General features: G+C 50.0%; 1 protein-coding gene across 3 annotated transcripts; it reads right to left on the bottom strand.

Moving 5' to 3' along the window:
- Nucleotides 1–390: 390 nt before the first annotated feature.
- On the bottom strand, nt 391–27876 carry ESPL1 (extra spindle pole bodies like 1, separase). Of its 3 annotated transcripts, XM_053226291.1 has the most exons (33): nt 27047–27876; nt 25469–25579; nt 21332–21428; nt 20667–20759; nt 19443–20501; nt 19047–19151; nt 18766–18886; nt 15647–15783; nt 14453–14646; nt 13900–14139; nt 13531–13675; nt 13282–13420; nt 12946–13085; nt 11121–11255; nt 9943–10062; nt 9316–9487; nt 8794–8922; nt 8508–8664; nt 7883–7992; nt 5816–6804; nt 5081–5423; nt 4719–4880; nt 4066–4279; nt 3781–3971; nt 3116–3243; nt 2857–2979; nt 2233–2388; nt 1952–2122; nt 1721–1825; nt 1438–1553; nt 1195–1278; nt 874–1038; nt 391–750 (listed from the first exon to the last, which is right to left on the bottom strand). In XM_053226291.1, the coding sequence occupies exons 4-33, from the start codon at nt 20745–20747 to the stop codon at nt 549–551; spliced, it is 6333 nt and encodes a 2110-aa protein (XP_053082266.1). In that variant the 5' UTR covers nt 20748–20759; nt 21332–21428; nt 25469–25579; nt 27047–27876; the 3' UTR covers nt 391–548. The 3 variants fall into 3 exon arrangements, with proteins under 3 accessions (XP_053082266.1, XP_026892070.2, XP_053082267.1); XM_027036269.2 differs by lacking the exons at nt 25469–25579; nt 27047–27876 and having other exon boundaries at nt 21332–22204; XM_053226292.1 differs by lacking the exons at nt 25469–25579; nt 27047–27876 and having other exon boundaries at nt 21412–22204.
- Between the last annotated feature and the right edge of the window lie 116 nt (nt 27877–27992).

The raw sequence follows: 27992 nt of genomic DNA, 5'->3' as shown, positions 1-27992 counted from the left end.
GTGGGAGGACAGAGAAAGAGGGAGGGGAGGGAGGGGGGGGAGAGAGAGACAGAGAGACTGACTCTCAAGCAGATTCCACGCTCAGTGTGGAGCCTGACTTGGGGCTCCACCCATGACCCTGGGATCATGACTTGAGCCAAAATCAAAGGTCAGATGCTCAACCAACTGAGCCACTCAGGCACCCCCAACTTAAGAGCATTTTGATACCCTTCAGCTTTGTCTGCTGAGGCCAAGCCAGGCCCACCTTTGTCCTATGGTTTTGCCTTTCTTCCTAACACTCTCAGACTTGGACTCCTGCAAGCTATTCTCACCTCTTTACAGTACCACATAGTGGGAGGGAGCAATAATTTGTCTTCAAATGTTCTCAGATGAACCACACAAAACACAGGGTTTAAATGTTACATCTTTATTAAGGTTAAATCAAAAGGAAATATTTCATATAAAACACTGGAAAAGTCATTTAAAATATTTATCCTAAGGGTTAAATCTAAGAACAGGAGGTAGAACAGTCACATGGCTTCTGTCTGTGATAGGACAGCTCCAAGGGATCACCGCAGGGAGACAGGCAAGCCATATGCCACAGGTGCAGCCCCAATAAGATACTTGAGTCGGGGAGCCTGGCGCGCCTGATTGACATAGTAGAGAAGAGGGGCTCCTGGGCCTGCTCCAAGCCAACCCTGCAGCAGAGCCTCCGTGTAGCGGTCAATGTCACGGTCAGTCACATCCCAGAGGTTACCCAGAAACAGGGGACTGGGGAAAAAAAAAAAGAACTACAAAGTGAGGGCTCTAAAACAAAATACATGAGGAAGGATTTAGTGTTCAGACCTGGGAAAGAACCTGGGGTGGGGACCTAGGTTAGCCCTCGAGACTCACCAGCCAGCCATGATATACTTGAGCACGATGCCAGCCCCCTCCAGGTTTCCATGCACAGCCAGGGCTGCGCTGCTGCAGCCAAACAGCAGGGCCACTGCCCGGCAGCCGAGCCGCAGGACGGCCTGTCCATCCAGGAAGCGGGCACCCGCCCCGTGCCCTGCATAGCTAAGGCAAAAGGATGTGAGATGAATCTGACCCAGCAGTAGCCGGCCTCTGGCGTGTCTCCGGGGGCGTCGTGAGTCAGCCAGTGGCTTGAAAGCCACAAAACAAACTATGGTGATACCCACCCCCCCTCCCCACTTCCCTGCCCTGAGCACTCACATATATAAGTCATGCTCTGTCAAGGCTGCTTGCACTTGTTCTGGGCTCGGCACCTCCCCAACCACCCCTTTCCAGCCAGCTTCACTGTAGGGAAAAGGTAGGAGTAAGAACTGGGGTCAGCTGGCAAAGAGGGCAGAGGGAATACTAGGCAGAAGGTGGGCTGCAAGCTTTGATTTAGGGGAAAAGGACATGTTGCCCCTCTCTACCCTCCCCCACCCCCTTTCTTACTCTTCTCCCCCTGACCTGCTAAAATTGGCTCGAAATTGCTCCTCTGTGCTTGACAGATTATTGTGAGGGTTCAGGACGTAGAAGGTATTGCGTGGATCCACCCCTTGGCTTAGCACTGCCGAGGCCCCCGACTGAGGAGAAGACACTGGTGATCAGGATCCTGGTCTGGCCAGAGAGCCCAAGCTTCAACAAACTCCAAACCCCTTTCCACGACTGAACCATCCCATCCCTAAGACCCTCTCCTGTCTTCCCAGATCTCCCTCAATTACTAATCATTCCCCCACTCCCTGAAACCCACCTCTCTGATGATGGAATAGCTGAGCAAGAAGTGGAAGGAGGGCAGCCGAGTGACAGGCAGTGCCCGGAGACTGGGGATGCTCTCCCACGGCAGCTTTTGCAGGTCCTGGACAAAAAGGATGCAGGGATTACCATCCCCAGGCAGGCATCCACAAGCATCAGAAGGGGGCAGAGGGGTGACCTGGTGCCCACTGCCCACCAGATACGGTCCCTCCAGCCCCCAGCTCCTTACCTTGTCTAGCACTAAGACAAGATGCCTATTGCTTGGTACTGTCTGACCCTGAAGACGTCGTACTGCCTCACTCAGAAGCTCTTGGGCTCGTTCTGGCCAGGCTGGGCACAGCCCATAGGCCAAGGTCTCAATGTCCTGAGGGGTGAGGGTACTGGCACCACTGAGCATGGTCTGCAGGGGAACGGTGGTCAGTGAGGGCCATCGCTCCCATCTCCACTCACAATGGCAGTGGGGGAAGAATTAAGTCCAGCTTCTTCCCCCTCCCAGATTTCTCAACTCACTTTCAGCAGAGCTGCATCAGGATATTCCCAGCCACATTCCTGCAGCAACTTTTGTAGGCGGGAGGCCTCCTGGGCAGGGCCAGGGTCCTCACTGGATGGCAGCAACAGTCCCCTCCAGCAGCCCAATATATGCTTCTCTAGGGAAATGATGAGAGCCTGAATGAGGAAGAATAGAACGTTCGGTCAGAGAGGAGCTGAGGAAATGGGTTTTCCAACGTATATATTTGTTTTACACATCTTCCCGCCGGTTAAAAAGGCAAGAAGCTAGAAACGTTTTTCATTTGCTGAGACTCGGGGAGTACAGATAAGATGATTTATCACATATCACCATGTCTTGACAAATACAAACAGGTGGGCAATGAAAGCTAAACCTGGGAAGCTGATACTTGGGCTTAAATCTTTTTTCTTGTATGTATCCTCAAACATTCTGTTGGCATCACCCCTTTAAGTTTTTAGCTCTTTTTTGAAGTCGTTCTCAAGTAACATCATTTTTTATTTAGGCTATGCTTCCAGAAAGGACTTGAGGTAACTCGGCACTAGCCCGGACTCCTGAGAGAGAGGACAGTGACACGCAGGGTCACTCCCAGGGCAGGCCTGACCCCACCCCACCTTGGGAGCACACACCTCCATCCTATGGTCCAGTTCTAGCCGTCCTGTCCACCATTCTCGCTTGTCAGTACAGCTGCTGTTCTCTTTCTGTTCCTTCTGGATGGTGTCAAACTCTTTCAGGGCCGAACTCAGAGGAAGCTTTGGGAGATGGGACTGTGAGCTTTCTGCTTGTCCACGTGATCACCACCTCTCCATCCCCCCAGCTGCGGGATATGAGCAGCTTGACCAGAAGCCTACCCCAGCCCAACTTTGCTTGCTGGCCCAGGAAACCCACCTTGCTCTGGGCGGTGGGGATCTGCACAGTGACTGGGGGATTGTCTTTTTCCAGCCGGGTCAGCAAGAGGGTGTTGCCCACGGTTCCAGGCTGAAGTGTGGCCAGAGCTAACACACACACAGTCACCCCTGACACACAGAGCATACCCAGAATCATTTCAGCTCTTACAAGGAACTCCCTTCCCCATCTTCTGCACTCAATCCTACCCATCACTCAAGACAATTCTAAAAAAATCTCTGCTCACTGGAGTTCAAGCTGCTCTCCCCGAACAGCCCCCTGTGGAGAGAGACCACATCTTGTACTTCGATGTGTCCCTCACAGAAACTAACAAAAGTTCCTGAACAGAGGGAGGCACTCAAATCATCTGTTAATGCGTTTTGTGTTAGTGCAGGGAGACTCTGGACATCTGAACCTACCCCTGAAAAAAGACACTGAATCTGCTAGCAACGCAGAGTGGAGGTTAAAAAAAAAAAGCACAAGACTTCCAAATTTAGGGTATTTCTCTTTGGTGAGAGTAACAAAATGACAATCAGTGAAAAGGGAGGATATGTTCTTCCATAGGGTCATAAATCTATGTTAACTAATGCCTTAAACTCCTTCCCCTAACTCCTTAGTAAGAAGATGCAAAAAAGGACAGGAGAGCCAGCTGAAGCCTGCTGCCATACCGCTGGGGATCAGAGCCAGGCGCTCCTGGAAACTCTCCTTCTCAGGCTCAGGGAATTGACCAGATCCTGAAGCCCTGAAGGAAAAGAGGTGCTGGATGCGGGCCAGGGGGACATCTCCAGGCCTGTCCTGCAGGCTCAGCCTCTGCACCTGGTCTGCCATTTCGAGTGCTCCCCGGTGCTTCTGGGCCTTGCTGCAGATAACATAAGTAGGGGTGAGTTCTCCCTCCTTCAAAATCTAGACCTTCCTTCCAGTCTGTCCCCTGCATGGGCCTTGGGGAAACTCACCTGAGCTGCCTGTGGAGGTGGGTGAGCAGCTGGTGGCGACAGGTGATGGACACAGACTCAGTGACAAGGCAGGCTGTGGCATAGGGATCCCGGTGGCCCAAGCACAAAGCCAGGAGGCGGCAGAGGTAAGCATAAAGTCCACTAGGAGGGCAATGACTAACCCCACGGAAAGCAATGGTCAATAAGTCACAGATGGAATCCAGGGTAGAGAGACCTAGAGGAAGGTGAAGATACTTGCTGTAGATGAGTCCCATACTGTTTAGCTGATGGAACTTTCCATAAAAGTCCCAACTTTTCATAAAACTTTTATGGAAAGTTCCAAGTTTCCAAGGTTCTATCTCATCTCCCACTTGGATAAAAAAAGCTACCATTAATGCAGGGCAATGTGCCAGATGGGATGCTATGCAACTTACCTCAACTCACCCCATCCCCCCAAACCCCATTTTATAGGTAAGTAAATAAAGGCTCAGAGAGGCTGAGTAACTTGCACACATCTAGTGAAGAGAGTGATGGGATTCAAACCCAGGTTCAAAGGCGACCGGATCTAGATGAGGATCCGAAGACAGAACCATGGGCAGGCCACAAGGGCATCAGATCAAGCAACCTAGAGGCTCGCCCTCTCCTAGTGACCAGACCTCAGTGGTTAGCCTCACCAATGGCTACAGGGGCAGAGGAGAGTCGGAGCCGAGGACCAAGACCCTTGTCTCTCTCCTTGTCTGGGCATGGGACCGGCAGCTCCTCTTTACTGGAATCACGTCTCAACACTTCACATTCTCCTATGGCTGTATCAGGTCCTGGAGCTGGTGCCTTCCCACCTAGGGAGAGAACGTGACTTTCTGTAGTTTCTTCCTCCTGTCGTCTCCTTTGTTCTTTCTAGGATCCAGTCCCGGAGCCAGGAACAAAGTTGTATATCTGTACTGTCTTTGGCATCAGTTATTTCTTGTGCTTTGGTCCCAGGGCAACCCCGACCCCCAAAGATGTATGCACCTTCTACCTCCCACCGTTACCATCTTACCTGAGGCTGAGTCTTCCCCGTCAGAGCCCCTGAGGATCTCAAAGCTCATTTCCATCTGGTTGTCAGTCATTTCCTCCTCAGGGATGGTCCTCATGATCTCAGAGCCCAGCTCCTCACAGTGTCCTGATGTCACCTTCTTGGCCCTCCGGCTCCTACCACCCAGGCCTGGGAGCCCAGGGGCACTACTTGAGGCTGCCACTGCAACTGTCTTCAGGCTTGGGTTCTTCCTGGCCTGGCCCCGGCCCCGGCCCCGGGAAGCAGTGCCCTGTCTCTTGGGCCCCTCTGCAGGCCGTGCCTCAATTGAGACAGGGTCTTCCAAATCACTGTCATCACTGAAGTTCACCTGGGATGGGTGGGAAAGGGAGAAGGGCCAAGGGGCCTTCAGTGATAAGACATCTGCCAGCAGGTGGTGCTGCAGAGGCACACTCTCAGAGGCCTTTGGGGGAAGATTTAAAAATTAACCTCTCCAATTGAGGCAGCTCAATCAAGGGCCAGGACTCTTGGGTGCGGAAGGAGGGAGAGAAGGGAGGAACAAAAGGACAAAGGATGAAAAGGAAGAGGAACCACAGAGTTAAGGAAAGCACCTTCTGTTTGAAACAAAGATAGAATTGTCTTTCTGTGCAGGTTAACAGTAGAGCTGAAGGCCCCACCAGGTCCTGGGAAAGGCACCTATTCTGAATTCTCCAGAACCACCCCACCTGACACCAACACCACCCAGCCGCAGTCCCACCTCACCTTGAGGCGCGTCTGGACCCTCTGTTGTACTCTAGGGGCCTTGGGAACCTCAGGCTTGCTTTTTGTAGGGAGGACTTCCTCAAACACAGTAAAAGGGACTCGAGTGCCTGCTGGCCTGACCTGGCCTGGGGGCTTCGGTGTACAGGGCAGTCCTCCACCTTCCAGACTTTTCAGAGAGGTATTATGGAGGTGCTGGGTAGATGAGGCTGCCCGCTGACGCCCCCTTCCAGAAAGTTTTTGGCTTCGCGGCTTAGAGGGCTCTGAGCCTGGGGAGGGTTTTACTGATGGTGGCTGCCAGCCCCAGGAGCTTGCAAAAAGTTGGGTAGTGCAGCAGTTGAGGCCGGCCAGCTTCGCAAGGGCCCGAATCAAGAGCAGGCTGGCTCGCCAGGGCTCCAGGTGGGGTACTCGTGCTGCCACAAACTTCAGCCCCGACTCCAGGACCTTCCCCAGACTCTTGTGTGATGGCCGGCTCAGCCCCTCCAGTGCCAGCTGTGTGTAGGCCTGAGCCAAGATCTCATCCAAGAGGCTCGGGACAGGGGAGGGAGGTGCTTTGTGATTCAGGGTAGTTTGTAGAGCTTGGGTGAGGCGCTCAGTGGCTGCAAGGCAACCCTTTAGCACGACCTGCAGCAGATCCAGACCCTGGGCCTGATGGCCCAGAGCCAGCCTCACCCCCGCTGTGACCAATGCCCAGTGCAGACAGACTGCTGAGAGCACGGGGCTGGCACAGAGCAAGCAGTCACACGTGGGCAGGTGGGTCAGGAAGCCGGGGCTGGGCTGGGGCTTCGCTTTCAGGACGGGGGAGGAGTTCGTAGAAGGTGCCACAGGACCTGGCCCCTTGGCCACAGTGGCTACCAGCTCCAGGGCAGGGCCTCTTAGGAAGGGCTCCTCTTCAGGGAGCTCTGGAGGACGACGGACCCGGGTCTGCTGCTTGCCCTTCTGCAGGTGGACTTTCTTCACTGAGTCCAGGTGCTGGGCTAGCCCGCCAAACTCTGGGGAGAGTGGAGCCAGAATTACAAAACTGGGAGAAGTGATACCAAGTGCTTCCTGAGCTACCCCAGGGCCCAACTCCTTAATATAGGTGTTATTTACTTACTGCTTGTATGGATTACTGTCTGATTGGACTAAATAGTAATATGGCTTATTTTTGTTTTCAGTAAAATCCCTAATGTTTCTTCCCATCCCATAATAGATAAACCCAACCCGCAAAACCCCCATACCTGCACCTGAGACGGCTGCATAGCTCAGGAAAGCAGGTGGGCACCAGGAGGCCTACATCTTTATCCTGGCTCTGGGCCCCAACTAGGCCCATGATCCTGGTCCAAAACACTGAATTTCTCAACTTCCTCATTTTACAGGTGAGAAAAAAAATCCATGTGTCCACCTGACTTTTCAGGGTTTTGTGTGGGTCAAATGAAATACGAGAGGGAAAAGTGGTTGATAAGAAAAAATGTACCATAAATACACTATTTTATTATTAATTTAAGCCCTCCTGAGGACACGACATTTGTGCGGTCCAATAGAGTGGCCACTAAGCCACAATGTGGCTACTGAGCACATGAAATGTGGCAAGTGACTGAGGAATGAATTGTAAATTTTATTTAGATTTAAATAGCCAAAATGTATCAGGCAGTGCTGAAAAGTAGAGCCACATTGGGTTAGTCAGATGGGCAAGCCATCTTAAGGAGGGACACCAGTGGTCTGATTGAAGCAGAAGAGTTAGAAGTCCCTGGTTTAGGGGCGCCTGGGTGGCTCAGTCGGTTAAGCGTTCGACTTCGGCTCAGGTCATGATCTCGCGGTCTGTGAGTTCGAGCCCTGCATTGGGCTCTGTGCTGACAGCTCAGAGCCTGGAACCTGCTTTGGATTCTGTGTCTCCCTCTCTCTCTGCCCCTCCCCTACTCACACTCTGTCTCTGTCTCTCTCTCTCTCTCTCTAAAACATTAAAAAAAAATTAAAAAAAAAAAAGGTCCCTGATTTAGAAGGAACCCACACTTTCACATACAAAGATGTGTCGTAGTGTTTGTGTGCCACTCCCGCCACTGCCCGTGGGTGTGGGGCCTGGCTGCTCACCTGTGCAAGACTCCAGTAAGAACAGAACCTGCTGCAGGTCCGACTCACAGAGGTCAATGTCAGTGCGTGCCAGCTCCAGCTCCGCCTTCAGCACCAGGAACAGGGCACACCTTGTTGGGAGAGGAGATGACAAACAACTCGTGCAAGTCTTTGTGTTCCTGAGTCCATCTTCCTGTCCCTTTCACTGGCAGCACTGGGGCAGGCTCCTGGCCTCTGGAGCACCTCTACTCTCTCGAGCTGACTTCAAGTCTACCCTGGGAAAACTCTCTACACTTCTCCCTCATCCCCAGTCATCTTTGTGCACGAGGACAGGATTTCCCAAACCACATTCCCACCCAAAGAAAAGGATCCTGTGGGCAAAGGGACTTAGGGAAACATGGTACACCAGCTCTCCCTTTTGTAGAGTTACAATGTGGATCGGCGTACTGAAGGATGTGAGAAGTCCTACAGGAAATAAAAATGTCTAAGCTTGGTTAAGTCGGCATTTCCTACTTACTGAGCCATGGGATACGTTCTCCCAACGCCTCCAAACATAACACGTAAAATCTGTGGAAGAGTTTGGGACCCCAGAGTCCAGGATGTGGGCACTCAGGTTCTGGAATGGCCTCCTCTGGCCTGTACTCACTGGTGTGGTAGCTGCAGTTTCGTCGTAAGTTTCAGGGCATCCAAGCAAAAGGCCTTGGCTTCGCTCACACAACCCAGATGGCCCAGGCGGGAGACCAGCTTCTCTGAGCAGCTCAGCACCTCTGTCAGAACCTGCCATTTTTGTACCAGATTTTCACCTGGTACAAAGGAGAGAGACGAGACCACCGTCACTCAGTCACAGCCTGGATCCTCTGGAGGCAAAGCTGGCAGCCCCACCATCTGGCCTGTTCATTCCCACTGGGCCTCGCTCTCCTCCTCAGACTCACCATAGTCCAGAAATGGGGTCTCCACAGCCGCCTTCTGAATCGAGAGCACGTCACTGCCCAGGAGCAGGAGGATAATGCTTCGGAGGAGCTTATGGGAGTCGACGAGTGCAATCTCAGGCGTCTGCCAGCCTGTGCAGGGAGTGGCGGGGGGACAAGAAGGGAGATGATGCCGCCAGAACTGCCACCACCTTCACCTACTAAGATAGCAAATGCAAAACGTGCTGCCGCTGTTCTTCTGTGCCTAAGGCAGACAGAGAGAATCAATCACAGAACTCTTTCCCTCAGACCACGTGGGGCCTCAGAACCCTTGTTAGTATAGCATTCCAGCCAGGTACTAAGCAATCGATCAGTCGGCAGACAAACAGAGACTCATATGCTATCCCAGGCCTACTCTGTGCAGCCTCTCTGTGGGCTAGTCCACACAGTTGGGACAGCAGAGGGGACAAGGGCTTGAGAAGAGCTGAGAGTGGACGATCCACACCATTTGACCACAAAGGGCCATCATCCACCCTATTCTTTCACCTTGGGCACAGAGCTGCTCCCGCAGGGAGGCTGAGAGGCTGTCTGATGAGAGGCTGAGGTACGATGCCACCACCTGCAAGGCCTGGACACGCAGCAAGTACCAGGCCTTGGATGATCTCTGGAGGGCAGGGTCCCGAAGCACAGACAGCAACAGAGAGGCACCCTCAGTCACCTGGGAGACAGGGAGGGCCAGAGAAGAGTGGTGAGTGAGGTCAGAGCAGCGATTCAGAGCTTAGGATGCCCCTAAAGATCATCTGGCCCAGCCCCTGCTTTTGAGAATGATAAAAGCTGTGGAGAAAACGACAGCCTGAGAGGGTGCAAGACGCAGACAAGTCACACAGTTAGGCTGTGAGAAAACTCAGGTTTTCTGCATCTCACTTGATTTCCAATTTGGGCTCCATTGCCTTCCTGGGATCAATGTCATCTCAGTCTCTAGTCACAGGACAGTGTGACTGAGGCAACTGGGAAAGAATAGAAAGGACAAGGCTGGGAAACAGCACTGCTTCTCATGGTTGGGAATACTCTTCCTAGCTCCAGGGAAATCTCAGAAGCCTGAAAAATATCCCGAAAATCCTAAAAATCCTTCCAATACCTGGGAACTTCAGGGGTTAAGAAAGTGAGAAATACCTTCTGGTGAACACAGTAGAGCTGACTTCGAAGTAGGTTACAGGTTAGCGAAAGGAGCAGGTACGTGTCAGTGTTGTGATCCAGAAGCTTCAGGCTTGAGTCTGCCTCTTCCAGGTATAGCTAAGAAAACAATCATGGGATTCGTGAACATGCTGGTGAGGAAAGGCAGCCAGACTTTTCAAATTAAAGTGGATTAAAACACTTGCAAGTAAAATGCAGAACACCTCCAACTAAGTATTCAATTATTTCATATATTATAATCTACAACATGAGAGTTATTCAATCACTCGCTAAAATGTTCATTTAATATCTTTTGGTTAACCGCTATGTTAGAAAGACATAGCTGAATAAGGAATAAGCAAGACTTTCCATCCGATAGCTTGCAATGCAGTAGGGGTGCAGACACACCTGTGTAATCGTGACACAATGCCATTAGTGGTATGGGGACCCAGGGAAAGTAGGTGATTCTGCCCTTGAAGAAGAGGATGTATAAAATACTTCATGAGGGAGAGGACAATTGAGCTAGGCCTTGAAAAGAAAGTAGAAAAAAGGTGGGTGGAGGAGGTGTATTTAGGGTGGAGGGGCTAACAGAACCAAAGGGAGGGAGGCACATACAAGGCTCTAAAGTAACTGGTGTGGATGGACAGAAGTTCCATGGTGGGGAGTGGCAAGAAAAAACATGAGCCAGGATACAGAAGGTGTGCAATACTAAGTAAAGTGTCTAGACAGTATCATCCTACAGGTAATGAAGAAACCAATGAAATCCTTTAAGCAGGAAAAAAGATGAGATCAGATCTGTGCCTTAAAAGATCATGTTAGAAGACAAAAGGGGCCTTCCTGCTGGAGGCAGGGAGACCAGCCAGGTGGTGTTGGAGCAGTCCTAAGGGAGTGGAGAAAGGGCGACTAGGGCAAATGGTGGGGAAATACAGGATTAGTGGTGTATTTCTGGTGCAGGATCCATAAGACTTAGGAAACAATGGTTTTGCAGTGAGAAGGAAAGACGCTTCCTCTTCCCACAGCTGCCTCCCAACCACTCCACACTTTACGACCCTCCAGCAGGATGTGGCAGTAGAAGGCAGGGAAGATGCCCCTTCAGTATCTTGTCTTCTCAGAGAAAAGATGGGTCACTAAAGCCAGGTCCCCCCCGCAGCTCCGGGCTTGGCTGGCTGGGCACTCACCTGGGCATAGCTGGGACAGCCGAGCATCAGGAGCAGCTGGCTGGCGTGGCAGGAGGAGCCGGCTGCCTTCGCGTGGTCCTCCAGTCTCTGGGAGACGATCCGTACGAGCAGGAGGACCTCCAGAGCCTGCAGGGGCTGGTCAGCCAGGAGCAGGAAGTTTACCCAGCTCCTGCTCGAACCTCCCTTTCTACCCTCTGCTCCTCAGCCCTTTGAGACCTTGGTCTGACTTCAGAGCCTGGATGAGGTGTGGCTACAGACAAGGCCACCACCTGCCATCCTCAAGAAGCCTGAGATAAGAGCAGCGAGGAGCCTACCACCATCCAGCCTCCCGCGTGAAAGCTTAGGTACCAGTCAGCATCGACAGCTGGGAGTTACCAAAAGCTTACTATGGGCCAGGCACTGTGCTGAGAGGTTTACATCAGGGCAGGGGGATGGGCGAGACAGGCAGGAGGATCAAGAGGTACAAACTTCCAGTTATGAAATAAGTAAGTCGCGGGGCTGAAAAAGTACAGCACAGAGGGTACAGTCAATAACATTGTGATAATAATGTATGGTGACTTCCTTCACCATGGTGAGCACTGAGTAACGCACGCTATTGCCAAATCACTATGTTGCATGCCTAAAACTAATATAATATTGTGTGTCAACCATACTTCAATTCCTTTTAATGTTTACCTACTTTTGAGAGAGAGAAAGCCTGAGCAAGAGAGGGACAGAAAGAGAGAGGGGACAGAGGATCTGAAGCGGGCCCTGTGCTGACAGCAACGAGCCTGATGCGGGGCTCAAAGCCCTGAACTGTGAGATCATGACCTGAGCGGAAGTTGGGATGCTCAACCAACTGAGCCACCCAGTTGGTTCAAGCCCCACATGGGGCTCTGCGCTGATAGCACGGAGCCCGCTTGGGATTCTGTCTCCCTCTCTCTCTGCCCCTACCCTGCTTGCTCTCTCTCTCTCTCTCTCTCAAAATAAATAAAAATACACTTAAAAAAAAAAAGAATTCATAGATCTAAAAAAAAAAAAAAAATTGAAGGGACACCTGGCTGGTTCAGTGAGGGGGGCATACAAAGTTTCAGTTTGAGCCCCACATTGGGTGTAGAGATTATGAAAAATAAAATTTGAAGTGAAACTTCAAAAGTCATAATAAAAATATCAAATTGTCAAAAAGAGGAGTTCACGTGCATCAGCTCTTTTAATCTTTCATAGTGACTCTAACCCCAGTTTTACAGATGACTATAGACTAAGAGACTTAAGACTCACGCAAGTTAAGTTGCTTGCCCAAATTCACATCACAGGTACGGGGGAGAGCCAAGACTCAGATCTAGCGCTGAGGCAGCTTCCCTCGATTCTCATGCTAGAAATATGGCCTAATGGCCACAGTAACAAAGATCTTTTTTATGTACCGTGTTCTTTTTCGGAGGTTCCTAATGTGGGGTCCAGGGAAGAGCTTCAGGGAGTCTGTGAAATGTCCTGATGTTGCATGTAAAAATGTAAAATTAAACCTATAGGCATCTATGTATGTTTCAGAAAACACACAGCTCAAATTACCTAAGAATTAATAATAACTATATCTGACATTTGAATATGCCACTTAAGGACACCATGAGGTAGTGCTATTACTGTCCTCATTTTAGACACAAGGAAACCTGGGTTTAGGAAGTTACGTCACTTGCCAAGGTGAGTTAAAATAAAGGACGAAGCTTGTATTTCAACTTAGGAAGCCCGGTGAGAGAGGCCACAATGGGCTACATGGCTTCTTAGCAGATACACCAGCCAAAGAAGAGGAAAGAGTGGGCTTCTGGCGTGTGTTAACGCCCTGCCCCATTACCTTTGCCGCCAGCTGATAGAGGGCTGCTAGGGTCTGCAGTGAGGCTGCCGTCTGCTGGAGACACCGTACAGCGGGGGCTTGTGCCTTTGTAAGCACCTCCTTCCAAAGGGCCAGTGCTTGGTCCAGGCATTTGGACTGAGCTAGAAGTCAGAAGAAAGGGACCGGCCATTCTCTCAGTGTGGGCCATCTGGGGAGAATGCAGCCTTCTTCGTAACGCCCTCTGCCCTCTGTGCCCACCTCCCACCCTACTTCCTTTCCCCTACCTGGGGTCCCCATTCTGCTCTTAGGAAGACACAGAGGAGACCCCATCTAGCACACTACATTCACAACCCTCACCAGCATCTGCAGCCAGGTTGAAGGCAATGTTACTGTATAGGAAACGATCTTCTTGGAGTTTATCTTCATAGTTCAGGTCATTGACTTCAAATTCCTCCAGGTTATTAGGGGCCTGGGCTCTCCGATCCCGCTCGATACCCTAGATGGGGGGGAGGGGGGATCAGGATAAAAAACAGGGCTGGCACCAGCTTACTGTGGGCCTGGGGGAAATAATCCAGTTCTGCTAAGCCCCACAGAAGCCACACTTACTTCCTGCATTTTGGTCTCCAGGGTACAAATGTAGAACCATAGGAGGGCCTGTGCTTTATCATCCAGAAGCCGATCCTTGGCCTGGGTCTCAGGCCTCACAGACTCCAGAAGCTGTAGGGCTTCCTGGATAGCATCCAGGGCAGAGCTGAAGGGAGAGGATGGACTTAAGCTGGGCCCATGACGAGTACCTGCCATAGTGTCCTGGGAAGGACCTTCTGCAGGATAGCCGGCCCCACCCTTTGAATGAGCGCCCATGGCCACAAACTGAAGTGGCTGCTCAGGGACTTGGGAGAGGGAAACGGCCTCTGAAAAGGGTAAGATGACCTAGGGTGAGAAGCAAGAGTGGCCTCCCCAGCTATTCTTCCTCACCAGTTGGTCTGCTGGGCAAAGTCATGGTAGCAGAGCACCTGAGCCAGTTCCACCAGGTGGGTGGCTCGAGCCCAGGCCCCAGCCGGTGTCTCCTCAGGGCTCAGCTCCAGCAGGTCACAGATGACGTTGAACCGTTCCTGCCCTGTGTCCGCTCGCACAGCCTTATAGGCCTGCAGCTCCTCCCTCAGCAGGAAGACCAGGGTCTCTGGGTCCCAGCCACTCAGGCTGTCTCGCAGAGTCCTAAGAGAAGGCAGGCCCAACGCCATGTCAGGGAGTCCGTGAAGCATGGAGCTTCTGCCCCGTGCCAAGGAGTCCCAGCCGTGGCTTGCTGAGAGGTCACTGACTTCCCAGTCATTAAAGCAAGGGCATTGCCTGTCCCCACTGCTCCCCTATACCTAGCACAGTGACTGTCATATAGTAGGCATTTGATAAATAACAACGAACAGAGGAACCAGTGCCTTTTTTCAGACAGAAGGATACACGAGACCACCAGTACCAAAAGCTAGCCCTAGCCAGGGAGCAAACATGGTTGTCTCCCTCCCTGCCAACTCACCTCAGCTGTAGCTCCTTGTCTCCTGCTCTGGCTGCATCCATCTTGATCCGAACCCAGAAGGTGACAGGCTCAGCCATGTGTTGGGGGCCACAGGGCTGCAGGGCTGTCAGCCACAAAGTCACCATCTCGCAGCCCTGGGCCTGTTTACCCAGTTTCTTCAAACTCTCTCCATGCAGCCGGAAGCACCTGTGCAACTGACCATAGAAAGCAGAGACCAAACTGCAGAGAGGAACCACCGAGTCCGTAATAGTGGGGGAGTACATGCCACACAGGTACATACACCACCAGGTGGTCTGCCAGCCCCCAAGCCTGCCCCAAGGCAGAAGACACCAAAGCACTAAACACCCCAGGGTTCTCAATCTGAGGCTTCAATCCACCCCACCCACATATTTATGTCCACAGCCCTAGAAACCCGTTTCTCCTCCTGTAACCCCTCTCTCACAAGTCAGCGTCTTCTCAGTCCGAAATGCCAGGCCATCCTTGACCTTCCCTCCGCACCCCCCCACCCCCACCCCGTCACAGCCCGTCACTTACCAAATTAATCCCGGGCTTCTTGCACCCATTCCCTTCTTCCCATCCCGCAAGACGCTACTTCAGTTCAGATACCCACCCTTTCCGGCCCAGGCTACAAGAGCAGTGGGGGTGCCCACTGTTGTCCTGGTATCTTGTTCATTCACCATAGTGATGCCAGAGAAAATCAAAATGCCAAGCTGATGTCATGCCTTCCTTTGAGAGGCTCATCTGCCTCACTCAAGATGAAAACCAAGGCCCTCTACAACCCATCTCAACTGCCACTCCAGCCAACCCATCATTTCATGGGTCTCCTTGCGATGGTTCTCACTCTGGTTACTTAAAGGGCCTCCTCGGGGAACTTTTAAAATAACCAGATGCGTGGGCTCTAGCACCAGAGATTCTGATGCAATCGGCTTGGGCCAGGCATCAGAATGAGTTTTTTTAAGTACATTCAGGGGATTCTAACATGCAACCAGGTTGAGAACCACCAGCTTGAACGTGGCTAAATATAAAAAGTGAGACCATTAAAAAAAAAAATAATAATAATAATAGTACAAGTGAGGTGTGGAAGACACCGTCCCAGGTACTTGGCTCTTAACACGCTACTGCAGGGCAGGGTCCTGGCCAGGCCCTTTCATGCTACTCAGGCCTCCAACATAACCTCCCTTCCTGCCCTCGTACCTTCTCAGGAGGCACCTCGGGATAGGTGTCCGGCTTCACCAACCCCAGGTGCTGACAGAGGGGCTCAGAGATGGCACAGGCCTCGGAATACAGCTTGTGACTATAGAAGCTGTAGGCCAAGTTACTGGTGTAAGAGGCTGCAAGTGAGAGAGAGAATAGTTGACAGCGGAAATAGTTCCCACTGCCTCTCTCCTGTTGGAGAGGCAATAGAGAGAAGCTCAACCTGTGGCCGGCTCAGTAGCTTCCAGATCAGACAGGAAGCCCTACTGCTAGGGAATGAGATAGGGGCAGCTCTCCCCTACCTGCTCCAACTCAGCCCGTGACGTCCATTCCTGTAAGGCACACCCACACCAGCGGCTCCTTTGCACTTGTTCTACAAGCGCAAGCTGAGTCTTCACTCCTACACAGGGCCCATTTCCTCACATGCCAATTTTTGCCTTCATCTTCCTCCAAAGGGCAGCATTTTGGGGTTAACGCTCTGGCCTATCCCTTATCTTCTCCTCCTCCTCTCATTCCACGAAAGCCACACTAGGAGCCTCCTTGCTGTTTCTTGACCACACCAGGATAGTTCCTGCCTTAGGGCCTTGGCCTTGACTGTTTCTTCTGCCAAGGATGTCCTTTTGCAGTTGTCTACATGGCCAACTCCATCACATCCTCCAAGTTTTGCTCATGTCACCCTCCCAAGCAGACCTATCCTGACTCTATTTTAAGTGGTAACTTGCCCCCTCACCCACCCTGAACTCCTAATTCCCTTTCCTATCCTGCTCTATATTCCTTCCCCCCCGCCCCCACATTTCTTATCACTTTCTAACATATTGATAATTCAATTATTCTGTTGCTTATTATCATTCTCCCCTAACCAGACTGTGGCTTCGTGAGGGCAGGGATCTTTGTTTCATTTACTGATACACCCAAGTCTTCACAATAGTGCTTGGCACACGGTAGGTGCTCAATAGATATTTGTTGAATGAACAAAATTTGCCCTAAACTCTAGTTTATGCAGCATTTTGGCTATCAACACAGATGGCTGGAAAAAATTAAGTCAGGCTTCAATATTCCGGGAAGAATTTTCAAACTAGTAATTTTTGTGACTGCTGATGATATTTTCATCTCAATGGGTAGGTTCAACTACTGAATATATAAATATGAAAAGTTCTGGGGCACCTGGGTGGCTCAGTTGGTTGGGCATCTGACTGCGGCTCAGGTCATGATCTTGCAGTCTGTGAGTTCAAGCCCCATGTCGGGCTCTGCGCTGACAACTCAGAGCCTGGAGCCTGCTTCAGATTCTGTCTCTCTCTCTCTCTCTCTGCCCCATCCCCTGCTCTCACTGTGTGTGTGTATCTCTCAAAAATAAAAGAAAAGCATAAAAAAAAAAAAAAAAAAAGAAAAAAAAAGTTCTCCAAAACTTTTCAGTGACTGAACTCATTGGGTTTGTATAATTTAATGGGGCCATCCTTTTTATAAACTGAAGGGAAAACGTATTATAAAATACAAAAATAGACAAAACTAAAGTATGCCGTTAGGATAATGGTTGCTTTGAGGAGGGGGGTTACTAGGAGGGGGGCAGAAGGAGGGGTTTCCCCAAGGTCTAAATCATGCTCTTACTTGACCTAGACGTTGGTTAAAAAGTATGTTCAGGGGCGCCTGGGTGGCTCAGTCGGTTGAGCGTCTGACTTCAGCTCAGGTCACGATCTCACGGTCTGTGAGTTCGAGCCCCGCGTCGGGCTCTGGGCTGATGGCTCAGAGCCTGGAGCCTGCTTCCGATTCTGTGTCTCCCTCTCTCTCTGCCCCTACCCCGTTCATGCTCTGTCTCTCTCTGTCTCAAAAATAAATAAACGTTAAAAAAAAAAAAAAATTTAAAAAGTATGTTCACTTTGTACTTTGTACTTTTCTGTATGCACGTTTCAACTGAAAGGGTGTGGAGAAGTATATATGCAAATTTATTTATACATAGTACATCTCCAGAATGATACGTAAGAAATTGATCGTATTAGTTGTCTCAGTAGAGGGGAACTTTGTGACCAGGATTAGGAGAGAGAGACTTTAGACTACATGTCTTTTTGCGCAATTTGATTGTTGAAGCATTTTTACCTGGTTTCTAAAAAAAAATTTTAAGTTATAAATATTCTTTAAAACTTGGGGTGCCTGGGTGGTTCAGTGGGTTAAGTGTCTGACTTCGGCTCAGGTCATGATCTCATGGTTCGTGGGTTCGAGCCCCATGTCGGGCTCTGTGCTGACAGCTCAGAGCCTGGAGCCTGCTTCGGATTCTGTGTGTCTCCCTCTTTCTCTGACTCTCTCTCTCTCTTTCAAAAGTAAAAATAAACATTAAAAGTAAACATTAAAAAAAATAAAACTTCTAGAAAGATCATAGGGGTGCCTGGGTGGCTCAGTTGGTTAAGCATCCGACTTTGGCTCAGGTCATGATCTTGTGGTTTGTGAGTTCAAGCCCCACATTGGTCTCTGTGCTGACAGCTCAGAGCCTGGAGCCTGCTTCGGATTCTGTGTCTCCCTCTCTCTCTGCCCCTCCCCTGCTTGCACTCTGTCTCTCTCTCAAAAATAAATAATAAAAAAAATTAAAAAAAAAAAAGGTCATAAAGTTGCATATCAGGTACAAACATTTTCATGAAAGAAAACACCAAATCATGTTTCAAAGTCAATGACAAAAAACTTGTGTCTATCATAAGTTAGCCTTATCACTTCTCTACTACTATAAATGTTTAAAAAAAATGTTTTTTAATGTTTTATTTATTTTTGTGAGAGACAGAGAGACAGAGTACAAGCGGCGGGGGCGGGAGCGGCAGGCAGAGAGAGAGGGAGACAGAATCCACGAAGCAGACTCCAGGTTCTGAGCTGTCAGCACAGAACCCAACATGGGGCTCGAACCCATGAACACGAGATCATGACCTGAGCCAAAGTTGGATGCTTAACCAACTGAGCACCCAGACACCCCTGTAAATGTTTATAAGTACAAGTGATGAGGGTCACTTAAGAACATTTTTTTCACTGCCTCCTTAAACCACAAGGAGCCCCCAAGGTGGTCAGAACCATCCAGCAAGTGCTATTTGTCTGCCTAGTGAGTGATGACCTTCCCCCCTGCATCTGGGCCCCAGGGCACTAACCAGTCATGCCCAGGTAGTCAGTCAGCTCTTGGCCTGACAGGCTCTGTAAGGCCTCCAGCATCCAGACCACAGTAGATTTGCAACTTTCCACCAGCTGGGCCAGGTCAGCCAAATCAGTTACCTAAAGGGACAAGAAGGTCTTGAGAGTCAGAAGAGACATAATAGGTCCAAGGTGACATCTACCCCACCCCAAACCCAAAGCAACTCCAAAGCTCTACCAGGGCAGTCCAGCAACCCCAGACCCCAGGACCTGTCCAGGTCTTTTGATTCCCAGACTGTACCTGACAGCTTTGCGCAAACTCATAAACCACCACAGTGTAGAGGTGAAGTCCCTGAAACTGCATCTGAACCAGAGACTGCTGCTGCTTGGAGGAATCCCCACAGACCTGAGGAAGGAAGGGGAAGGTTGGGTTGAGAGGCAGAGATACAGGATGAGCTCCAAACTGAAGACTGGCCCAGAGTCCTGGAGAGCTGACTCAGCCCAGGGAGTAGGAAGAAGGGCATTAGGAGGGGGCATGGCCCTCCCAGAGTAGACTAGGCTGCTGGTGGCTGCAGGAGGCATAATCCAGAGAGCAGCTGACTGAGGAGGGAGCCAGGGCTTCCAGATCTTACCAAAGACCTTAGCCTGATAGTCTACAGAACCACATTCCCACCCTACCTCTAGGTTCTTAACTCACACCATCCTGCAGCTGCCGGATGAGAGAGCAGTACCCGCCAAGAAAAGCAAAGAGGCCCAGAACAGCATCCAGTCCATAGTGTCTCTTGATGCCTCGCTCCAGTCCTGAGAGGAAGAACTGGCAGCTGTCACATAATGCCCGCAATGGGGGTGATGGTGCCTCCACACTGTTGTTCAGGACAGCTGATGCCTTGATCAGAAGCTCGGCCAGTGCCTGGGATCCTCCCTCCCCAGCCTGTAGCAGTTCAACCCCAAGATGGCATAACTGGAGGCTGGGGGCCAGACTGGTGTTCCTTAGGTAATCATGGGTCTTCTCCACTACTCTCGTGGCCTTGGCATGGTGGCCACTCCAGCAGAGGCGACGGCAACGTTCCAGGGTGAGTTCCAAGAGACAGAGGGCCCTCTGGGGAGAAAGAGGACCAGGAGAACCCCCTCCCTCACCCACCAAAACTTTGATCACATGCCTGGAGAGCAGGTCATCTAGGAAATCAGCATCGGCTTCATTCAGACTGTGCCCAGTGGCATCAAATAGCTGATGGGCAGCTACCACTCGACAGGCTGTTGGAGAAGCAAAGTGGGGAACCTCACAAGGGGTACTTTCATCCTCCAAGAGTACAAGAAAGCTCACGGCCTTCAGCCGAGTTGATAATGCAGCTCGCCGCTCCTCCAGGGTTTCTGCTGCCTTCCAAAGCAGAGAAAAGCTGCCTCGCGCCACAGCATCATAGTCCTGGGGAGCAGCTTGGCGAGAGCAATGCACCAAACAGGCATGAAGGGGTTTTGCGAATCGGAGCGTGGCCTCTGGGATTCCCTGTGTGGCAATGTTCCGCAAAAAGATGAAGAGAATTCGTTCCAGGTACAGGGGTGGGCGCTGGGCGGTAAACATCAAGTAGCCATTGTAAGCCAGCTCCGCTAGTTCCAGCAGGCTCTCCAGGTGCCTAGGGCAAGCCAGCTTGGCAGTCAGCTGCTGGTTGCAAGCCCTCAAGATGGCATCACAAGCTTGTCTCCTCTCGGCATCAGATCGGCAGCTGGATGAACCAGCTGGAAGCTTGGACAGGAACTCCTAAGAGTAGAGGAAGCTGTGATTGGGACCACCAAAGTAGGGAAAGATAACTAGAAAGGGGGCTTCTCAGGAGAGGATCCCCTATTAGTTATCTCTTCATATCAGACAAAAAACCCCAGCTCATCTTGGAAAGCCAGGTGTATCCAGAGCCAGACACAATCCTACCTTCAAGTCAGGCAGCAACTCTTCAGCTTCCTTCACGCTGCTTAGCAAGGTCCCAAAGTTGATTCCTTTGAAGCTCCTCATGGCGCTGGAGGGCTAGGGAAAAGGAGAAGGATTAGAGTAGGCGGAGAAGATTCATAATGGAGGGCAGAAGGGCTTGAAGGCTGCAGAAGTGAGGGGCGGTGGGGGGGGGGGGTTGTTTGCAAAGAATCCCATGAGAAATCCTATCGGGAGGGGCGCCTGGCTGGCTCAGTCAGTGGAGCTGTGGGATTCTTGATCTCCGGGTCGTCATTTCCAGTTCCACTTTGTAGAGATTACGAGATTACAAGAAAAGGGAAGGTAAGGGAAAGTAAAGGGAAGGTAAAGGGAAGGTAAAGGGAAGGGAAGGGAAGGAGAAAGAAAGACAGAAAGAAAAACAGACAGAAAGAAAGAAACCCTATTCGGGAAAAACGCCCATGTCAGGACAGCAGGCTCCCGTTATAAACGGACGCCTCTGCTTCTCCTTCCTCTCGGGGGATCCGGAGCCTCACTACCCATTCCACCACCCCAACGCTCCATACCGGGAGGCCTCCACTGAGTTCGGAGCTCACCAAGACATCCGGAGGTCTCCCAACCTTCCTTCGCAGAGCCGCCCCTCCCCTCAAGTCAGCGCCGGGACCCCACCTCACCTTGGCACGTACACACGTTCACGAGTTCCTCTGGGCTTTATCGCCCCAGAGGTCGCCTCCCCACCAGGTCCAGGACTTACTCGTCAGAAGAAGAGCTCTGCAAAAACCCAAGACTCAACCTTCGTTTTCCGCGCCAGCCCCCCCTTTCAAATATCTCCAGCGACCAATGAGCGAGAGCTTTGTAACGCCGGCGTGCCGCGCGGCACAGTGGGAGTTGTAGTCTACCCGCCGCGCCGCACCATCACGTGATACCGGCGGCGGGGTCGAGTTGCTGTGGGCGTTAGGGCCTCTTGGGGGCGCGGGTTTCCCCACTTACGCCAAGGCGGAGATCCTTAGCTACCCGTTGCTTAGTCGCTATCGGGAGAGCCAGGCCTCTGCCTCCTTCTCCCCTTTATCTTCAGCGCTCAGAGTTTAAATTTCAAGAGAAGAGAAATAGGGTAGACAACAAAAAGAACTTACTTGGAAACTCACGCGGTTTGGGTTACTGGGAAAATAGGGCGTAGCCTTTCCTGGAGTTCTTTAAAAATGTAATTTTCTGAGGGCACTGACAGGAGTACCATGACTTCCAGCCCTCTCTCTCTCTCTCTCTCTCTCTTTCTCTCTCTCTCTCCCTCTCTCGGCCTTCCAACCTTGCTCTTTACATAAACGGCATCAACTGGATTGTATGAGGAAGACAGAGGATCTAATGCTCCTTGATGGGGTGTAGAAGGTAGAGGGGAGGGTTAAGGGAAGAACCAGGAAAACTCACTTCACTGGGATATTTCACAGTCATTAATGGCTTACGTTTGCTAAGTACTAACTACATCCCCAAACGTGCAGATTCAATTGGTTCTGTTTCTCTTTCCTTCCTCCACCAAAGAATTCAGTTCAAAATTCTGGTCTTCCAGTTAGCTTTTTCCTGTCTTTTCTTGGTGTTATTTATGTAAGTAATCTCTACACCCAGTGCAGGGTTCAAACTCAGGACACTGAGATCAAGAGTGGCATCTTCAGGGGCGCCTGGGTGGTGCAGTCGGTTGGGCGCCGACTTCAGCTCAGGTCACGATCTCGCGGTCCGTGAGTTCAAGCCCCGCGTCGGGCTCTGGGCTGATGGCTCAGAGCCTGGAGCCTGCTTCCGATTCTGTGTCTCCCTCTCTCTCTGACCCTCCCCTGTTCATGCTCTGTCTCTCTCTGTCTCAAAAATAAATAAACATTTAAAGAGTGGCATCTTCTTCTGACTGAGCCAGCGAGGTGCCCCTATCATCATCGTCTTTCTTCATCATCATCCACCTCTTTTAGGAGCTGAGATTCTAGCAGAGACTATTTTTAAAAACAAAGACAAGAACGAGAACATCTCCAAAGAATCTCAGTGTTGGAATGATAATATTAATGTAGGTGCTAAGTGTATGTTGTAGACATTACATACATATCTCTTGTAGGGTAGAGGACCCAACAGAGGTGTTTGTAAATGATCAGTGAACGTATCAACTCTCATACTGCTCATTTCCTCTTGCTTACATCTTAGCAATCACTACTCATTTATTTACATGTTGTGTAGCAAGTGTTCTAGAACTATTTTCCTGTGTTTTGTTACATCTACTTGATTCTAAACTCCTTAAGGGGAGAGAATTTGTCCTTTTTATTCCTCTTCTTTACTTCTTTATATATATATATATATATATATATATATATATATATATATATATATCTTTTTAAAAGTTTATTTTGAGAAGAGAGAGCACGAGAGAGGGGCAGAGAGAGAGGGAGAGAGAATCCCAGGCAGGCTCCATGCACTGTCAGCACAAAGCCCAGTGTGGGGCTCCAACTCACAAACCATGAGATCATTACCTGAGCCAAAGTTGGATGCTTAACCCACTGAGCCATCCAGGCCCCCTCCTCCTCTTTTTAAAAAAATTTTGGGGGGGGGGCGCCTGGGTGGCTCAGTCGGTTAAGCGTCTGACTTCACCTCAGGTCATGATCTCACACTCCGTGAGGTCAAGCCCCACGTCTGGGCTCTGTGCTGACAGCTCAGAGCCTGGAGCCTGCTTCCGATTCTGTGTCTCCCTCTCTCTCTGCCCCTACCCTGCTCATGCTCTGTCTCTGTCTCAAAAATAAATAAAAACATTCAAAATTTTTTTTTCAATTTTTTTTTTTTTTTTTTTTTTTTTTGAGAGAGAGAGAGAGAGCAAGCTCACACCCCTGCACAAGCCAGGGAGGAGCAGAGGGAGAAAGAGAATCTGAAGCAGGCTCCACATTCAACTCAGAGCCCGATACAAGGCTCAATCCTATGACCTTGGGATCATGACCTAAGCCAAAATCAGGAGTCAGATGCTCAACTGACTGAGCCACCCAGGCACCCTTCTTTTTTTTTAATGTTTATTTATTTTTATTTTTTAAAAAAATTTTTTTAATGTTTATTTATTTTTGAGACAGAGAGAGACAGAGCATGAACGGGGGAGGGTCAGAGAAAGAGGGAGACACAGAATTGGAAGCAGGCTCCAGGCTCTGAGCTGTCAGCACAGAGCCCGACGCGGGGCTCGAACTCACGGACCGCAAGATCGTGACCTGAGCTGAAGTCAGACGCTCAACCGACTGAGCCACCCAGGCGCCCCAATTTTGAGAGAGACAGAGAGAGCGTGGCACTTGTGAGCAGGGGAGGGGCAAAGAAAGAGAGAGAGAGAAAATCCCAAGCAGGCTCCACACTGTCAGCACAGAGCTTGACTTGGGGCTCAATTTCACGAACCATGAGATAATGACCTGGGCCGAAATCAAGAGTTGGGTGCTTAACTGACTATGCCACACAGGCACCCCTTTTTATTCCTCATCTACTTCTTACAAGAAATAGGAAGTTCCTGAAGTATTAAGAGATTGATAAATTCTGACCATTTATGAACCTTAGTCACAAATTTCAATCCCTCATTTGAGTGCCCAGCTTCTAAAGAGAAAGCACAGGATAGTGGAAAGCACTTTGAGTCTGGACAGAGAAACTGGATTCTAGTCTCAGTTCATTGTATTATTAATCTGTGAAACGGGGATAGAAGCATCAAGCCTCACTACTTCCCAGGGGTTCTGCCAGCCTCAAATAGAATAGCCTTGAAATGATTTCCAAAGGCCCTAACAATGCTACATAGACATTTTATATGTATTGCCATATAAAGATGTCAGAGATATATGGATGACTATTATAGTCTTCCTGAGGATTTCAATGGTTTCAAAGAGTGAAAAACGAGATTACTGTTAGGTAAAAAAAAGGTTGCAGAACAGCATGATTCAACACTTTGATTCAATTTTTATTAAAAGACAAAACAAAAACCAACTGGGGCACCTGACTGGTTCGATCGGTAGAACATGGGACTCTTGATCTCAAGGTCATGAGTTTAAGCCCCATGTTGGGCATAGAGTTTACTTTAAAAAAACCAAACAGCATTCGAATCTTGGTTTCGGTTCGGGTTGTGATCTCACGGTTTATGAGTTTGAGCCCCATGTGGGGCTCAGCATTGACAGTGTAGAGCCTGCTTGGGATTCTCTCTCTCTCTCTCTCTCTCTCTCTCTCTCTCTCTCTCTGCTTCTCCCCGACTCTGTCTCTCAAAATAAACAAACTTTGAAAAAAAAATTGGGCCCTACCCATTTATAAAAAAAATAAAAAATGACAAACCCCAACTAATATTAAATCTGTGGATTAGACTCCAAACAGCGGTATGAAGAGTGGGATTAAGGGAGCCTCTCCCTCCCTCTCTCTCTCTCTCCATATATATGTGTGTGTATATATATATATATATATATATATATATATATATACATATATATGTATTTGCATTTGATGATCTTACAATGAGTTCATTTAATTTATTGTAAAAAAAAAACACACACACACACCTTAAAGCAAACATGAAGTATTTTTACATTAGATCTAATCCCAAGCATGACAACTTTTTGTTTTATAATTCTCTTCTGTGGTTCTGTGAGGAAGTGGTGGCAAAAAATAATAAAAGGGACAGAGAGAACCACAGGGTTGGGGTTAGGGGAACAGTGATGGGGAGTGGAACCTAGACGTAGCCAAAGGGCCATGGCCATTAGCTGGGAAAAGCTCCCCCTCTCCCTGAGCAGGGACTGAATTTCCAGGAAGAGATAGTCCTCCAGGTCTCAGAACCCAGTGCTGACCTCATGTTCCAATTCTCCTGCCTTCTTGTCCACTGGCTCCTGGTTCCTTGGGATGTTTCTGCTCTCCTCAGGATCACTTCAAAGTTCCAAATCAAATAATCATGTGTCCAGCTGGAGGGGAAGTCAGAAAATCAGGAGCCTCTTAGTGAAAGATAGTGGTGTGTATCGAGTCTGACACCAAGCTGACCTTCCCACTTGAGGAAAAGGAAATGAGTTCAAGTGGAACACACTGACACCCTACTCAGCTGCTCACATACCCCAGAGCAGAAGGCCTCTCAATTGCTTGATGCTTCCATCTGGGCCGGGACCAAGGATAAACACTTCTGGGAATCACCCAGCCACTGGGATGCGTTGGAAAGTTCTATACCCCCATTACAGCCCTATCCATTCATTCTCACACCCAAATCTGGTTCGGCTCAGCTGGATTGGAAGAGTTTTAAAATAAAACATAAAAGCAAACACTACTGTAGTGCTTACGCTGTGGGCCAAGTGCCGTTCCAAGCCCTTATATACAATAATGTTTTTAATCCTCAAAAGAGCCCTATGGGGGTAGGAATGACCCTATCATCCCTATTTTACAGATGAGAAAACTAAGGCACACATTTGAACCCAGGTAGTCAGGCTCTGGCACCATCCTCTTAACCAGTTCCCTACGCTGCCCCTCAGCAGAGCATCAAAAGCAGTGTTTTGCAGGCAGTGCGCACCTGGTGAATCCATCCCTCCTTTGACTTAGATGGCCAGATACCAAAAAGTGGACCGGATGGCCAAGGCTAAACACTCCTGGTCGCTTGCCCGTCTCCCAGGACGGGGCTTGGGATGAGGGAGCCAGGCTAGAGGGGGAAAGGCAGGGGACACAGGCAGTCCATGGCATAGAGGAGGCACTGGGCAGGCAGCAAGAAGCAGTTTGGCTTTGGTTTTGCCATTCACGTGCTACGTGCTCTTCAAGTGGACTTCCCTCGTGCGTAAAAAAAGTTTTTTACCAGCACCTTTGGAGAAAGCTCAACGGGGACAAAGCTAGGAACCTCATTAGTCGGTCTCCTCTTCCTCCCTATTTCCTGATCACTTAGGAATGTGAGACCTCCTTGTGCTTCCATTAGTAAAAAAAATTACTGCTATCCAAAACAACCAATCATTGACTAGACTGGATTCTAGTCTCGTAGACTTCCCAAATGGGCAGCTCTTAAAAAGCCAGGTTGGGCTAGCCTGTTTCCTCTCAGATACATACTAAGCACAGCCACAGGCAAAGCACCCACTGGTGTGTACATATGGAGGACACGAAGGCAAGTAAGCCACAACTTGTGCCTGTCCTCAAGGAGACCATACTACCGTGGAGAGGGACGGAGAGTCTACAAATACCTATAAAATATATGTAGGCCCAGCTCAACAGGGCAGAAAGAGGAAGTGGAGTTTTGCAAGAGATTCTGTCTTTGCTTCAAGATAGGGGACGGAAAAGATATCTGTTTTTCTGTACCTAACCTCTGTTCCCTGCAGTCTGGGTGACGGAACTTGTTTTTTCTTCTTCTTCTTTACCAAATAGGGACCTGAGACCACCACCCATTCCTCCCCCCTCAGCCTCACCCTGCAGAAGCCCATCTATGCCGAATTCCTACAGCACCAGCTGATGTTATCTCTCCGCACAGGTCAGAACTTGCAGGTCTTGGTCCATCTTATATCTTCCTGTCTGGAAAGCAGTCTGGGACCCAGGGACATATTGTCAATCCCTTTCCAAAACGGGTGGGTCCCCCATGCCTGGCTCAAGCACATTCCAGGACATAACCTTGAGCCTGCCCTCCCTTCATCCCCACCTTTTTAAAAGCTGGCTCTGCTTCCTCTGACAAGCCTGGGTTTTGGTGGGAGGAGGAAAGGCAGATACCATCAGGTGAGGCAGGGAGGGGCCCACCAAACTGGTGTTCCCACTGGTACTGTTTCCTGCCCTGATGGCTTCCTCACCCTCACTCAGGCTGGGTGGGGAAGAGTCAGGTACAGACAAGATGTCCCAGTCCCTCAGCCATTCACTGTTCTCTCCCCTTGGCATGCCCTTCACTTAGGTTGCATGCAAGGATACAGGACAGAGGACCTGGTGAGCCCCGGTGGTGCTGGACAAATGGTGCATTCTGCCAGGTAGCGTACATGGGCTGAGCTCCAAGTTGTTTCTGCAGGAAGGTCCCAGATTGTCCCAAGGGGGTGGTCATAGAAGCAACTCAAACCTCTAGAATCTTTGTTCAGTGATGTGGGCATTCACCCCACATCCTCCAGACACGGTCTCACCCTGGATGTGGAGCAAGGGTCTTGCTGGGCAACTAGAAAGGGTACCTGTCTCCAGGGTAACAAGATCTAGAAGATCTAGAGGCCTCAAGCATTTCCCACCCATTTCTGCTACGAGGCAATGCTATGGCTCTCAGTTTATATATACTGGAGACAGTCTTAGAGAGGCTAGAAATACAAATACCGTCTGCTGGCAACCCCATCTCTATCCTCAAACTCTCCAGCTGCCCACTCACCAGAAATTACTGATGTGGGTACA

This window comes from Acinonyx jubatus, chromosome B4 (assembly GCF_027475565.1).
Source record: "Acinonyx jubatus isolate Ajub_Pintada_27869175 chromosome B4, VMU_Ajub_asm_v1.0, whole genome shotgun sequence".
NCBI lineage: Eukaryota > Metazoa > Chordata > Mammalia > Carnivora > Felidae > Acinonyx > Acinonyx jubatus.
The sequence above is the reverse complement of the archived record's forward strand: the minus strand, read 5'-3'. Positions and strand labels throughout refer to the sequence as shown.

Excerpts from the sequence above, each read along its gene's own strand:
- ESPL1 (XM_053226291.1), bottom strand. The coding sequence starts at position 20,747 with ATGAGGAGCTTCAAAGGAATCAACTTTGGGACCTTGCTAAGCAGCGTG. Across the intron at positions 5,424-5,815 it reads GGGTCCAGACGCGCCTCAAG|GTGAACTTCAGTGATGACAG; the intron begins GTGAGGTGGGAC and ends CACCCATCCCAG. Across the intron at positions 1,826-1,951 it reads TTGTCTTAGTGCTAGACAAG|GACCTGCAAAAGCTGCCGTG; the intron begins GTAAGGAGCTGG and ends CTTTTTGTCCAG.